This window comes from Haliaeetus albicilla, chromosome 17 (genome assembly GCF_947461875.1).
Source record: "Haliaeetus albicilla chromosome 17, bHalAlb1.1, whole genome shotgun sequence".
Classification (NCBI taxonomy): Eukaryota; Metazoa; Chordata; class Aves; order Accipitriformes; family Accipitridae; genus Haliaeetus; species Haliaeetus albicilla.
The window spans coordinates 10,399,210-10,415,064 of record NC_091499.1 but is presented as its reverse complement, the minus strand read 5'-3'; the positions used below and the strand labels follow the sequence as shown (position 1 = coordinate 10,415,064).

General features: G+C 37.3%; 1 protein-coding gene across 5 annotated transcripts in view; it reads left to right on the top strand.

The window, feature by feature from the left end:
- The window catches only part of CEP162 (centrosomal protein 162), a 47,603-nt gene extending 31,748 nt beyond the window's left edge, over positions 1 to 15,855 (top strand). For all 5 annotated transcript variants that reach the window (XM_069804792.1, XM_069804793.1, XM_069804790.1 and 2 more), the window contains 9 exons: positions 147 to 273; positions 1,132 to 1,295; positions 2,824 to 2,928; positions 4,045 to 4,269; positions 5,431 to 6,101; positions 6,996 to 7,137; positions 9,887 to 9,985; positions 12,991 to 13,125; positions 15,591 to 15,855. In XM_069804792.1, the coding sequence (XP_069660893.1) occupies positions 147 to 273; positions 1,132 to 1,295; positions 2,824 to 2,928; positions 4,045 to 4,269; positions 5,431 to 6,101; positions 6,996 to 7,137; positions 9,887 to 9,985; positions 12,991 to 13,125; positions 15,591 to 15,809 (1,887 nt within the window). In that variant the 3' untranslated portion in view covers positions 15,810 to 15,855. The remainder of the gene's footprint in view (positions 1 to 146; positions 274 to 1,131; positions 1,296 to 2,823; positions 2,929 to 4,044; positions 4,270 to 5,430; positions 6,102 to 6,995; positions 7,138 to 9,886; positions 9,986 to 12,990; positions 13,126 to 15,590) is intronic.

Here is a 15,855-nt window from a genome sequence, read left to right as displayed (position 1 = left end):
TACCAAAACTAGAAAACCTCATTGCTGCTGTGGTCTGACGCAACTATTGTGATTTAGTCATTTTATGGTGAAAAAGTATGTTCAGTTTTTTTGTATGACAATGCATGTTTAGTTTTTCTTGTCTTACTGTTTTCTCTAAAACTCAGAAGGAAGAAGCTAAATTACAAGAAGAGATAAGACGTCTCAAACAAGATAAGCAAGCTCTTGAGGTAGACTTGGGACAAGCAAAGAAGGAGAGAGATTTAGCAAAAGTCCAGATTGCATCCACATCAGGTAAAGCACCTTCATTTTGTTGAATAATTTTGCCTACTCAGTGCTTTGCTAAATAAATATGTAACTAAAACTTGTTTCTTATTAAAATATTACTTAGTCAAATGCATCTAGACCATTTCCAAATATCATCTCAACTTCTAATAAAAGCATACAGCGAAGGACACCCTACAGTACCTTTGGTACTGTATTAGAAAGCCTTTTCTTGTATCCAGCCAACTCTCTCTTATTGCCTATTAAGTTTGATTTCTTGCCCATCTTCCACTGGGCGTGGAAAACAGACAATTCCATTTATTTAGATCTTGCCCATTTTTTATCTATAATTTATGCCTTGTGACTTTTTTCAACATTCTTGTCAAACTGGAAGGAGTTCTGATTTTAGCTTTCTTAATGAGAGGGCCAGAAATTGGACTCTCTAACTTCCAATATCAGGCATCACAAATCGTAAGAGCTGTAATACTTAGCTCCATGTCTCTTCTCAAAATGCTTGATCCCTAAATGGGAGGAGTATGGTCAATACATATCTAAGCATATATTCTATATTGTCATCCATGTTGTTACTGAAAATTTGTTTACTAGAACGTGATCAAGAATAGATCCCTCTGGGATTCTGTTTTAAATACTTTCCATGGTAAACTTTGAACCATTGAGTACTACTAGGTATGAGAGAAAAAAAGGGTTTTTTCAAATACTGTTGCATTTAAAATCCTAATTAGGGTCTGGTTTTAAAACTTCACTGCAGTAACAGGATTGTCAAAAAAGTAAATGTATGAGATGTGCTGAGAAGGATAGTGTTGACTGATTACTTCTTCAATACATAATTACTAATAAAACAATACTAAGGAAGTTTTATTCTTGTAGGTGAGAAGTCTTATGAATTTAAAGTTATGGAAGAATCATACAAACAGGAAATTGCTCATTTAAAAAGAAGACTTCAATGGTATGCAGAAAATCAAGATCTTCTGGATAAAGATGCAGCCCGTCTTAAAGATGCAAGAGAAGAAATTAAGAAACTAAAACTAGAGGTGATAATGTCTAGCTTTATCTAATAAGTTGGAACTTAAAATTATTTCTTTTCTAGTGATGAGTATAATGTAATTCTGTCCTTTGTAATAATCCCATTTTTTTCAAGAAAAAACATGTAAACCCTTTATAACCTTTAAATCAAATGTGGAGTTTTTATATGCAAAATTGACATTACTGCATATGCAGTGAGAGTTTCAAGTGGAGAATGCTCAAAACCTGGTTTTGCTTCTATTGGACCTCTTGATGATGCTTCTGGAAACAGAAGTAATGTGTTTCCTTAAAACCTGCAAATTTATTGACTAAGAAAAGGAAGTACATTGTTACATTAACAGCTTGGAACCTCCCTCTTGTCATTCTCTTTTCTTCCTTTTTACTCCATGGTGGCATAGGCAGCACCTATTTTTTCTCTTTAAGTACCGATTTTAAATTCTTTCTTTGAAAAGTTCTCTGGTTGCTTTAGTATGGAAGAAAAAGCCAAAACACTTGAAATATAAAGCAAGCAAAACTAATACATGAATCTTGAATAGTTCTGAGATTTGCATTGCCTACTTGTCAGTAGATTTAACTTAGGATTCACAGAAATAAAGAATTTTACCAGTGATAAAATATAATTGATCTTGGAATTTTTTCATCGTGTTTTATTAGAGAGATCACAGATGAAAGGAGGTGCTTCTGAAGGAGCAGCCAGGAAAGGAGATCCCTTAAACACCACTATATCAAACTTTGATCGACATATCATTGCTGGAGAGAAAATATTTTTAATTGCATTTTCTCCAGGATGGACTGGTATTTAAAAACAATTAAGAGCTTTGACTTCATAGAAACGATCAAATTAGTCAAACTATGCTGGCACAAAAGCATTACTTATGCTAACATTGCCAATGTGAGAGAGAAATCAAGATAGGAATACTTCCAAATATACAAGGTGTAGTATCTCTTTCTGTACAGTGATTGTAGTGGCTGATAAAGGTAGGAAGTTCAATTTTAGATTAAAGCTTTGAGTCTTTGTGACCAGACTTTATGGGAGTGCAGGAGTGTTAACTATCCAGTTCCTTCCCCTCATCCTGGGAGTCAGCTTTTATTTAGGCACAACATAATGCTGCTTTTTGGCTGTTTCTGTATCTCATCATGGAGCATAGCCTTGCAAATCACAAACTATTTCCTTAACTCACCCTGAATTCATGTAATGCACTGTAGTACTTTCCATTATAGCTTATTAACCAAACCTGCATACTGGAAGTATGGGAGAAAGAAGCAGATTTACTAGTCTGAAGACAAGAATGTCCCAGAGTTGAAGTTCTCTTCTAGATTTCCATAGCTAGTTTCAGCTCCTTTGATCTTAAGTGGCTTGAAGAAGCTGTAACTTAGTTTAAGAACCTGAAGAATCAATTAGTACAGAAATTACTATTACCAGGTTTTAAGTTGCAGAATTTCCATTATTTGTGTGTGTTTGAAATGCTTGCTTTTGTACTACAAAACAATGTCTCTGAATATATATTTCAATTTATTTTTTCATAAATTGGATAGGTTGAGAAGCTCAGAACTGAACCTGGAGATCAGTGTGTGCAACAGAAGAAACGTTTGCAAGACAGAGCAGCAGATGCTAAAAGAATTCAGGATCTTGAACGACAAGTATGCAATAATAGAACTCTATTTCTTTTAACCTTTACTTCGGATAAGGTCTCTTAAAACACTTACCAGCCCTTTCATAAGGATAAAGCATTGAATGAAGCCCTATGATAAAGTAACTTGTGCTATGGAACACTCTTAACATAAAAAGCTGCAATTATTTACTTACAAAGGACTCTTCTGCTACTATGTTCTACTAAGCTATTTACTGATATCCCTTTTAAAATCCTTTAATGTTAAAATACTGTTTAGAGTTTCTTGGAAAGGGGCAAGAGGGAAAAAGCACACACAAGCTTGCTGTTTATCTTGTAAGACTCCTTCTGTCTATTTTCAGTAATCCCGTAACATTATGACCAATTTCAGCTAAGTTGATTCAAGAGTAGGGGTTTAAATTTTACTTGGATTCCTACAAGATTCATGAAAACTGGGGGAGTAGAGACTTTAAAATCCATGTTTCTACTGAGGAAAAGACAGGTGGAAGTGGGCCTTTCTGAATTTTAGGAGATGGCAGCTGCATTTGGTAGGGATGTGGGACAAATGGGAAAGAGCCTCTGCAGTATCCTAATGCAAAGAATATCTTATCTGTAGATAAGAGGGGCTTGTTATTAGTCTTGCATGCAAGGTGTTAGACTATTTTATTGCGGACTCCAAAATAAAAGGCATATAATCTGTTATTGGGAGAATAATTTCAATACCATTATGAAATATCTCTGTAACAGTTGGAAAAGTAGAACATGAATGCAAGTACAGAAAAAAAGCAAATACTTTAACACCATTAAGAGCCATATACACTTAAGTGCTAAGAAAGTAAATAAAAGGTCCGTTTGACATAGGACAATCTGAAGACCCCATTTGACATAAGACAATCTGAAGACCAGAGCAGTATTTGTTTACGATGATGTATAAGTCAATCAGTAAGAGATGATGAGTCTTGCTTTTCTGTAAACAATAACATAAATGTAAACAATTTTTAAAAATTCTCAACATATGCGTCTCTAGTTTTCATTCTTCACCCAGCTTAAGTGGATGACATTTGTTAACATTCTGTCACTTATTTCAGTTCACTTTTCATTAGAACTTTATTCTTTTTGACTTCCGACTTAATTTTCTTTTTGATAGATCAGGGAAATGGAAGGAATTCTAAAAAGAAGGTATCCAAATTCTTTGCCTGCTTTGATTTATGCTGCTGCTGCTGCTGAGAAAACTAATGATCTTTCAGCTAAAACAAAGACAGTTGATTTTTTGGAGAGAAGAATAAAAAAGTTAGAAACAGAACTTGAAGGTAAAGATGATGAAGCTAAAAAAAGTCTCCGTGCCATGGAACAACAATTTCAAAAAATAAAGGTAAAAGTTGGAGGCTTGTTGAGTAGTCTATGCCACAAGTAACAGTCACAAGGTTACTGGGGTCTCACACAGAGTAGTGGTGAAAGCTGAAGGCAAAGACCACATTCAGGGGAAAAAATATTTGAAGGATTTATAGCCAGAATTTCAGTAGCTTCAGCACCTAAGATAAAAAGAGCATTGAAATTGTTATAGTAGTACTGAAACTGAGAGGACAAGTTCTTGAGGCATAATAATTTAATTCTTACAATTAAGAAAAGTGGCTTTCATCCTGTGGGTCAGAGTAGCTACTCGCCTAATTCCTTGCTGTACCCAAGGCTGTGGTTTCAAAGGTCTGCTGACCGAGCATTTCTGTGGGGAATGTCTGGGAACACTAAACATTCTATCCAAAAATTACATGATAGTGAGTCTTAATGCAAGTCTTGGGAAGCATGGAAGTCTGGCATTTTACTTCAAGGAAAAGGTGAACTGCACAGGTGCTTAATGAGCAGGAAAGGAAAGCCCTGGCCAGTTGTTCCTCCTTTTCTCCATGTGAATAACTCATCGTACTTTCCTCAGAGGCTATCCAGGCTATTAAGAAGGGTTAGGTTTTCCTCAGCTCATTAGGAAGAAAGATTCTTTGTCTCTCTGAATTCATACTTCTATATTCATACTTACAAATAAATAAATAAAAAATCTGTCCTGTTAAAATTTAAGATGTTTTTAAAAATGTGAAGTACAATTCTGAGGCATGTGACAGTGATGATTGCAAACTGACACATGGCAAATACATAATGACATTTTTAAAAAATTAAAGAATTCCTGCTATATTAAAATGTTACTTTTGAAGAGAACTCAATTATATAAAAATGAAATAGTTTCTTGTCAATTTAATTTTCTTTCCTGTAGTTAACTCCATTCATTTTGAGTAGAGGATTACTTTGCAGTAAATGTTTTGAGTAATTATGTTTTATAGCAGACTTAAGTCTGCTTCACATAATTTTTTTCACTCGCTAATTTCTGAACTGATTGAGTAGCATTGTTAGTAATACTGATGTGTATCCTGTCTTGTGAAATCTTGCTTCAGGTGTGCAGTAATTTCAAAGAATAATAGGAACAGCTAATAATAAAAGTACACTTGAGAAAACTACTTTTTCTTCCCCTCCTCCTACTCCCCTCCCTCAGATACAGTATGAGCAAAGACTTGTAGAGCTTGAGCAACTACTTGCCTACAAATTTATGAGTGAATCGCCAAAACTGAACGGTGATAAAGCCAGTTCTACAGAACTTGAACAGGAGCTTCAGAATCTAAAGAAGACCCATCAGATCACTGTTAAAAACCTCCAGACAGAAATTGAAAACCTTAAAAGTCAAAATTCCCAATTAAAACTCAGAAGTAAAAAGGATAATAAAGACTTAGAGTCCACAGATTCTCCAATGAAACAAGGTAACACAAAAGACAGACTGTTAAAACTAAATGAAGAACTAGTCACCAAAAATAGAGAAATACAAGACCTTACAAAAACTGTAGAGAAACTTCAAAAAGAAAGGATGGTGATGTTGTCTGATAATAATTTGAGAAATAAAACCAATAATAAGGGAAGCTCTACAGAGATCTTGAAAAAGAATACCTCAGCAACAGATAAAAGGAATTCCAGCAACAGTGAACCCTTTCTAAGCATTTTCAACAATGACAGAATATACCAACCACATACCTTTTCTGATTCTAATCTCTTGGAAGTTCTGCAAGAAAATGCACAGCTGAAGGAAGAGCTAGAAAGATTGTCTCTAGAAATGAACCAGCAGAGGGTGAAGTCTCAAGCAACCCTGGCTTATTCTGAAAATAACACACGAAGGTAAATGCTCAACATGTTCATTTAAAAGCCTTGTTGCAGTGTTAGCTGATACAGGATTGAAGTGACACATTAACATGTCAGCCATGAGTGAAGCTAGCTTATACCTGGCCAATGTTCTCTGTAAATTTAATTTTTACTGTTTGTTTTTGGTTTGGGGTTTGTTTTTTTTTTTTGCTGGGTTTGGGTTTTGTTGTGGGTGTTTGTGTTTTGTTTTGTTTTTTAGAGCAGTGCACTGTCACAATTCTTTCTACAAGCAAACCTATATTGATGCTTCTTATTAATACTACAATTCATTATGGTTTTGAGTAAAAAGATCTCAGTCTAAATTGTTGCATCTTAGATGCTTTGTATTTGTGTTGTATAGCATTAAGATGTGGTACAGGTACTTTCCTTCGAACTGGGGTATGCTTTCAGTGGGATTTACTTGACCAGCTGCAGAAACTTCACACTTCACCTGGTGGCCCTTAGATCTCTTCATAGTTAAAGTAGAGGAAATTGGCATATTTAGATTGCAACGCATTCTGTTCTAAAATAGATACCTGAAATAGGACAGATGCATTATGATTTAAAAGCACCTATTTTCTCTCCTTTTTTTTTTTTTTTTTTTTAATCAGAGGAGCCAAAAAAGATGATTGGCTGAGTTTTCTGTATTCTAGCTGCCTCTAGTTAAAGGAGGCACATGTCCAGCATTGTAGGCTTCCTACCCTGTCATCCTTCCAGAGCAGTAGAAGTAATGGTGGTGCTGTCTTACACAGTTTTGTGATGAAATTTCAAAGATATGCCACCTCTAACATTTTTGATATTTTATATGTTCAAGTGAGAAACTTTGCCACATTTTTGAAGAACTGTCTGTAGCTGCTTTACTACATCTTATTTTCCTCTCACTCTGTTCAGGATACAGGAAGACACAGCAGAATGCATTGCATCTCTGAAAGCTTCCCATGAGAGAGAAATGGAGAAGATTCTTTGCCAGCATGCAAAGGAGCATTCTACTTCTAAAGTAGCTGAACTAAACAGAAGAATTTCAAAACAAGAGGTAAGATATAGTACATACATTCATTACATATAGGTATCTGTTAAAGTTATTTCCTTCTATATTACTGTAAACTGTATCTTTCTGTGAAGTAGGATCTATTGTTTTAAAATGGGCCTGTGCCCCTGTGTTCGCAGAATCACAGAATCTTGTCCAACCCCCTGCTCAAACAGGGTCATCTAGAGCCACTTGCTCAGAACCATGTCCAGATGGTTTTTGAATATCTCCAAGGAGGGAGAGTCCACAACCCCTCTGGGCTTAGAGACCCAAACAAGTGCTTGGACACCCTCACAGTAAAGAATTTTTCCTTATGGTCACACAGAACCTTCTATATTTCAGTTTGTGCCCTTTGCTGCTTCTCCTGTTGCTGGATACCACTGGAAAGAGCCTGGCTCTGTTGGCTTTGCACCCTCTCTTCAGATGTTTGTAAACATTGATGAGATCCCCCCGAGCCTTCTCTTCTCCAGGCTGAACAGTCCAGCTCCCTCAGCCTTTCCTCATAGGAGAGATGCTCCAGTCCCTTCATCATCTTAGTGGCCCTTTGCAGACTCTCTCCAGTAGCTCCATGTCTCTTGCACTGGGGAACCCAGAATGTGGCCTCACCAGAGCTGAGTAGAGGGGAAGGACCACCTTCCTCCACCAGCTGGCAACATTGATGCTAATGCAGCCCAGGATACTGTTAGCCTTTTGTTCAACTTGGTATCCACCAGGACACCCCAGGCTCTTTTCTGCAAAGCTGCTTTCCAGCTGGGTGGCCCCCAGCATATGCTGGTGCCTGGGGTTGTTCCTCCCCAGGAGCAGGACTTCGCACTTCCCTTTGTTGAAGTTCATGAGATTCCTGTCAACCCATTTCTTCAGCCTGTCGAGGACCCTCTGGATGTATGCACAACCCTCTGGTGTATCGGGCACTCCTCCCAGTTTTACATGATCAGCAAACTTGCTGAGGGTACATTCTGCGCCATCATCCAGGTCGTTAATGAAGAAGTTGAACAGGATTGGACCCAGAATTGATAGTTCTACACACGACACCCTCTGAGTTATTGACCTCCAACTAGACTTCATTACACTCATCGCCACCCTCTGGCCCAGGCATTTAAGTCAGTTTGCAATCCATCCAACCCATACTTTGTCAGCTTCTCTATGAGGATCTTAGAGGAGACACTGTTAAAGCCTTACTACTGAAATCCAGGTAAGCAATATCCACTGCTCTCCCACCTGCCAAGCCAGTCATTTCATCATAGAGGGTTATCGGGTTGGTCAAGCATGACTTCCCCTTTGTGAATCCATACTTACTAGTCCTGATCACCTTCTTGTCCTTCATGTGCCTGCCAGGTTTCCAGGATTAGTTGCTCCATCACCTTCCCAGGGATTGAGGTGAGGCTGACTAGCCTGTAGTTCCCTGCATCCTCCTCCTTGCCCTTTTTGAAGGTAGAAGTGACATTTGCCCTCGGCACACGTGGTTGCATCCCTTCAGGGCCGTGGATTTACGTATGTGTAGTTTGTGTATTTCCTGACCAGATCCTCTTCCACCAAGGGTGTATCTTCCGTATTCTAAGACTTGCCCCCTAGTCTCTGGGGCCTTGGATTCCTGAAGGCCAGTCTTGCTAGTAAAGACTGAGGTGAAGAAGGCATTCAGTACCTCAGCCTCTTCTATGTCCTGGGTCTCCAGGGCCCCTGCCCCATGCATCAGTAGGCCCACATTTTCTCTAGTCTCCTGTTTGCCACTTAGGTAGTTACAGAAGCCCTTCTTGTTGCCTTTGCCGGTCGCACCAGATTCAATGCCAGGTGGGCTTGGGCTTTCCTAATCACATCTCTGCATGCTCGGACAGTGTCTCGATATTCCTCCCAGGTTACCTGTCCTTGTTCCCATGGTCTGTAGGCTTCCTTTTTATGTTTGAGTTTTGCCAGGAGTTCCTTGTTCATCCATGCAGGCCTCCTGGCATTTTTGCCTGACTTTCTGCTTGTTGGGATGGACTGCTCTTGAGCTTGGAGGAGGTGCTCTTCAAAGGTCAACCAGCTTTCTTGGACCCCTCTTCCCCCCCAGGGCCCCATCCCATTGGACTCTTTCAAGCAGATCTTTGAAGAGGCCAAGGTCTGCTCTCCTGAAGTCCAGGGTTGTGATCATGCTTTTCAGCCTGCTCCTTCCTCTCAGATCCTGAACTCCACTGTCTTGTGGTCGCTGCAGCCAATGTTGTCATTGATATTCACAACCCCAACAAACCTTTCCTCGTTTGTGAGTTTAAGGCCCAGCAGACCACTCTCCTTGCTGGCTCCTCTATCACTTGGGTCAGGGAGTTGTCATGAAGGCTTTCCAAGAACCTCCTGGATTGTTTATGCCGTGCAGCATTGTTCCTCCAGCAGGTATCGGGGTGGTTGAAGTCCCCCATGAGGACCTGGGCCTGTGATTGTATTTGTGCATTAAAATTTTGGGAGAAGTTATACACACGGTATGAAAGTAGAAGGAGCTATTGCATTTAGATTATTTCAGAACTTTTTTTAACTGAGGAAAGTAACTTGAAGATGGAGACTTGTTTTCATATAATATATATGTACATGTGTGCTATTTAACCATCCACGTAGAGGATTGTTAAATAGCACACATGCACATGTGTTAGAGGTAGTATGTTAATACATGCATCACATATACCTGCAGCAGTACAATACTGATATTTTTGGTGTATTTTTCCTGCATAGGTTTTCACATGTTGTGGGTATTTATGTTAATGACAAACTATTTTTAATCTTTTTGTAGATATTAATAAAACATCTCCAAGAACAAATTGGTGAACAACAGGGACATCAGGAAGCCCTTTTAGTTTCACAGATGCGAGAGGAACTCCTACAAAAAGAGGTATATTTAAATTTGGATTGGGGGTACCTTATTCTAATAAGACTTTTCACTTTCATCCTTGTAAAACCTCAAATAATATGTAGTAAAATAAGTCTTAGAAAACAGCATCTTTGTCAGTTGCTTCTACATCAATTATACCTGAGAATGCAAGATATTTTTCTAATGAGAACAAGAGAACTACAGAGAACAGAAGTTGGAACTTTGATCTCCTTTGATTTTTTTTTTATATTTTTTTTAATTATTATTCATTTTAATTAGTTAGAAATGTCTGACATCCATATGAAAATTGATCAGCAGGTTAATCCAAGCATTCATAGCCTCTTCCCTGAGAGCTGTGATGGGCAGTAAATAGACCACGGGATTTTTCTTTATTAAAAGGATATTTTATTATTTTTTCAAATTCTTTGTTCAGATAAAGCCTTCCTTTTCTCCTCCTGCATTGCCATAAAACTGACTTAGGCAATTATATTCTTGTTTTTTTCCTTTGATATCTGTGAAACTTAAGCTCTCTTAAGAGAAGGTTAGTTGTAATAGTTCTTTCGAAATTCACTGGGTTTTGAAAGAAGTATCTAGGCTTTTCCTAATCTTCTATTAATAGCATATAGTCTAAAAATTACACTTGTTCATGTTTTCATTTTGGGGTTAATATTATGTTATGCTGTCTGTCTTTTAGCTCAAGCTTTTTGAACTATTGGCTATGCTTTTGTTGTCCTTGAAGTGTCGCCGATGATTTTTTTTTTTTTTTTTTTTTTTTTTTTTTAATCATGTCCTGTTCAGGAGGAGGTTATAGCCTGTCTTAGCATTGTGCCTATGCTTAATTCACCATCTCCTTGATGTATGAAGATTGCTAATTTTAACTTCATTTTGATAATACAGTAATTAACCTGCAAGAGTTATTAAAAAGAATTCTCCTATTCTGTAAGGGACTGAGAACTCCAGACATTTAATCTTGTTTGTTGCCCTTATTTAGAAGAAATGAGAGAAGTATCAGTATGTGTTTAATACATACTTAATATCATTATTCTTAATCTCACTAAACTCATTCAGTATTCATCCTACCCATGCAAAATTCTACCTCTGTTTTGAAGTATTTATAGAAAAGTGAGGGTTTGCAGGGAGAGAAAAAAGGTCTATTAAACAACCTCTCTATTTGCAAAATAAAGGCTGAGACTTTGGGTTCCTATTATGAATCTAATGATAGATGTTGCCTTTCCATACAAAGCTTGTTTCCCTCCAGTCATCTCAGTATATATTATACTTCCTCCTGGGAGAACAGGGCAAGAGTACAATGAGACAAATGTTATTAATTTGTTTCTTCTATGACTGCTTTACAGATTATTAATTACAGTGATGGTTAAGAGAATGATCATCCTATAATCTGACCCACATGTTACAGGCCAAGTTCAAGGTGCTGGCATTTAAGTAAATGTAATGTTTTGTTACAAAAATCATTGCAAGACTATACAGAGAGAAATGTCAAAGTCAAGTCTTGCTTTTGCCCTCTAGCATGACTGCTGCACTGCTTATGAAATACATTTTAAGCATTAAATAGTTAAATAAGTAGAACTGAAAAAAGAAGGCAACCAAACCTGCAAATAGAATTAGTCATGATAGGGAAAAAGCACTACCATTGTAATAGGATTGAGTCTTCTGTCTAAAATGGTTGTACCTCAAAGAAGGCAAACATTTTTTTTCTGAGGCTCCCAGGAAGTTTGTTATTTGAATACTAATTTCAGAAATGCTGTTTATGGATGTTTTCCATTAATTATATACTTCTTTTGCATAACAGCTTCCACATAGCACAGCTTTGTATTTAGCATAGTTCTGTTGCTGGCAAAATATATGGAGCCCATTTTCTCCTGGGGCTTTTTTCCCCTCATAACATCTTTCCTTCATGAATGTTTCAGGTGTTTCATTATGTACTTGAGATCATGCATCAGCCCTTCCCTTCAGTGGGACAACTTTGCAGCCAAGCAGCGGACGCTCAGTTTCACAGACCTTACACAACCAAGACTTCTGCTCCTCTGACAAATGGGGCTGAAAGTGGCCCACAGGTTCAAAGCTGCTGGAGCTATGGACAGGCAAAAGTGTAGTAACGTAGGCCTCACTGTTTTAGAAGACCATGTTAAAAAATGAAAATTAATAGTAAGCCATCTTGGAGTCACTTCTCAGTAAGAGTGACAACATCTTATGAGGACACAATGCTTCCATCTACTTAAATTCAGCAGCAGAGAGCCAGGGATGGCTGAGTGCTTGAAGAGGGTTAGCAGTTCTCAAATATATTGGGTAAGGGGAACTAAGGGTTATAATAAATGATTAAGACTTCAAAGCTTTCACTTTAGTTTACTTATACACATTAAGAAAGTGACCAAAAAAAGACTTAAGATGTTAAATGAAGAAATATCAAGTTACTTAAAATAGGCAAAGAATGAGAATAAATCAGTAGGGCTTTATAAGAAAACTTACCTGAATTTCTGGAGGATTAGGAAATCAGTTGTAAGTCAGTCATTGGTAGAGTTGGTTTGACCTGGCAGTTATTAGACCAAAGGGGGTTTGTAATCATGTGTGTTAGCAGCATGTCTTTTCTTAATTTATTCCTTAGAAATACACTGGTACATTTTATATTTGATCTTTATCCAAGGAGTGAGAAGGGATTGTATAAGAACATCTAATCATAATATTCTCTATTAATTTTTTAGTACATTTAGAAGTATAAAAATTGACTGTGAATAATCACTTCATAACATATTATGAACAGGATTGGATTTATCAAAAAGAACTAGATTTTCACATGCTCAGGCCAATTCTTACAAATGAAAGATCCTAATCTAAGTCCCTGAGCCCCTGTTTAAGCTTTTGAATAAAGGAGATTTCCCTTTAATGTCTTCCTTTCTGCAGCTTTTGAATAGAATGATTAAACAAAACAAATACACTTTGAAATGAATCTGTTTTATACACTGCTTAATGCAATAACAACAATTTTCATCAATTCTCTCTAACTGTAGGTGACGAAATTGTTGGAAGAACTGAGAGAGGCTAAGGAGAGCCAGAGTCCTGAAATGAAACATTTTTTGTGCCTGGAAAAGAAAATCAAGCATATAGAGACCAGATATGCAGAAAGACAGCAAGAAATTCAAAAGGTAAACCAGAATACATCTGCATTTACTTCTTAAAAGCAATTTATTGGTTTAACTGTAATTTTATGGTATTTGCACAGGCTCATTTAGCTCACACTGCAGGGGGGCAAGTACTTCTTTGATACAGCCATGGTTTTGTCTTTGGTGCCTGCTGATGCAAGTGAACGTAGTTGCAGTCCTAGTCAGCATGTCCTTGCTGCAGTAATTAAGATTACTTGCGTATGACTCGTGTATCAAGTGCGTAACTTCCTTGCAACCTGATCTAAGGAGGCCTTGCTTTTGCAGAGTGTTGGACCACATGACCTCTGGAAGTCCCTTGTCATTCGGTTATTTCATATTTCAATTACACTGGAGAAAAGGAGGCTGAGGGGAGACATTATCGCTCCCTACAACTACCTGAAAGGGGGTTGTAGTGAAGTGGGTGCTGGTCTCTTCTGTCAAGTAACAAGCAATAGGACAAGAGGAAATGGCCTCAAGTCATGCCAGGGGAGGTTTAGACTGGATATTAGGAAAAATTTCTTTACTGATAGGGTTGTCAGGCATTGGAACAGGCTGCCCAGGGAAGTGGTGGAGTCACCATCCCTGGAGGTGTTCAGAAAACATGTAGATGTGGTACTTCAGGACATGGTTTAGTGAGCATGGTGGTGTTGGGTTGACAGCTGGACTCCAACCTAAATGATTCTATGATTCTACACAATGAAAGCTGGCTATTGAAAAATTGACAAGAGTTTGTAATGCAGAGCTTGTTAAGCTATGAGATATTCCTCAACTGAACTGTAATTTTATTTTCTAGAAGTCCCATTCAGAAAAGCTGCATTAAAAATATAGAAATGTCTTGTAGCAGTCTACCACATAGTGGTTTTAATACCCAAACAACAACAAAAAAAAAGGCTTTATCCTCCACAAACTAAAAATTTTGGATTTTGAAGGTTGGATATTTGTGATACAGCTTCTTGTATCTGACAGTTGTATCCCTTGTAAAACAATTTTGCACTGATTTTTTTCATCTTATATGTCACGGCCTCCATCCTGATTTTTCATCTATCAGGGGAGCTTCTATCATCTGGAAACAGTTTTCTAGTTCATATAGATTTTGTTCTCATGCTTTCATCACTTAAACATATGACTGTCTTTCATTAGTGTTTTAACTTAGGTTTTACATAAATATATGAAGTCAGAGAAGGGCAGTTGCACTGGAAGATCATCAAACCTGTAGCAGTTCTTTGTTTGTGGAGTTTGTTCTACAGTTTTGAAACCAGATCTCAAGGAATACACTTTTATGTACAGAATTGTTCATGGTAGAAGGTTTTATTCTCATACATTTCTACATCAGATATTTAATTTTCCTCCTCAAAAGAGCTGTGCATAAAACAAGTCACTGGATTAAGAACAAACCCTGCCACTAGTGATGATTATTATTTTTGTTCACTTTCTGTCCTGCTAAAGGCAACCGTAATATTTGCTTTTGTATAGTATGAGAATTTTACCATTTCTGTAAAGTGTCTGCTGCTGCCTAGTCTATGATCTATCTCCACTAAATTCATTACCTGACCTATAGTATTTACTAAGATGTTTTGTAATATATTAAAAAAAAAATACTAGAAGTAATAGTATATGCAACAATTCCTGCTAAGTAATTTCATCTTTCCTGGTGCTACTAGCCTTGTTATGTATTAAACTTTGGGTTTTGTTTGTACTAGTGTTCCACCTTTAATTATCTGCAGTGAGGCACTGAGCAGTCCCCCAAATGAATGATAATGAAATGAACAAAGTAGAAAAACTTAATTGCTGAACAAGGAAGTAACAGGTTATCCTTAGTATCAAACTACAAATACAGTAATTATGGCTTTTAAGTGATAGAGCTTTCCTTAAAGATTCTATTACAATTAATAGCGGTGTGGTGATTTTGATACCTTGTGACACCTTTTCTTTTGGGTAATCTAAGAGGATTATGCCATGGATTCATGTCAAAATTAATTCAAACTTCTGTCTGCAGCAGCTTCAGACCTTTGTGACTACAGGATATTTTCTGATAGTTCATAGAACTTGCGGTTTTTAAAAATACAGTAGTAGCCCAGAACATGTCATTCAGATTTGATTTGTTTTCCTTGCAGAATGTTCTTTAAACACATTTAAATGGCAATTCAAAAGGTTCATTTTGATTATAGAGGGGTTTGTTATATGCTGAGCTCTGTCTTAAATAATCAAACTTTTAATTGCTGTTAAATTCTCCTGAGGCTCATTAGTCAGTGATGGATTCTACCCTTCTGTCATTAATGCAACTATTTAAAGGAATTCATTGCTATCAGAATGATTTTTGTAATATTCAGAACAAATTGTTTCCACTTAACATGAGCCTTGGGCTTTGAGACCGAGCATCAAACATAATGGTGTATTTTTGCAAAGGGGCAGCGTTGGCTGAGTATTTGACTAGGAAGTCACAAGGCTGATTTGCTTCTAATTTGCAGGCAACCCAACTAACACAATGTATTACTGAAGCAAGGCAAACCCATGAGGTTGAGAAGTGGCGAAGACTGGCACAACAGAAGAATCAAGAACTGGAGAAATTCCGAGTGGAATTGGATTCAATATTAGATGTTTTACGTGAACTGCAGAAACAAGGAGTTGTTATTCCTGCACCTAATTCCAGTGGATTTGGCACAACAGACAGCTGTTGGAAGACATGATTAGATAGGAATTGATTAGAGAAGCAACACCCCAGTCGTATTGTAT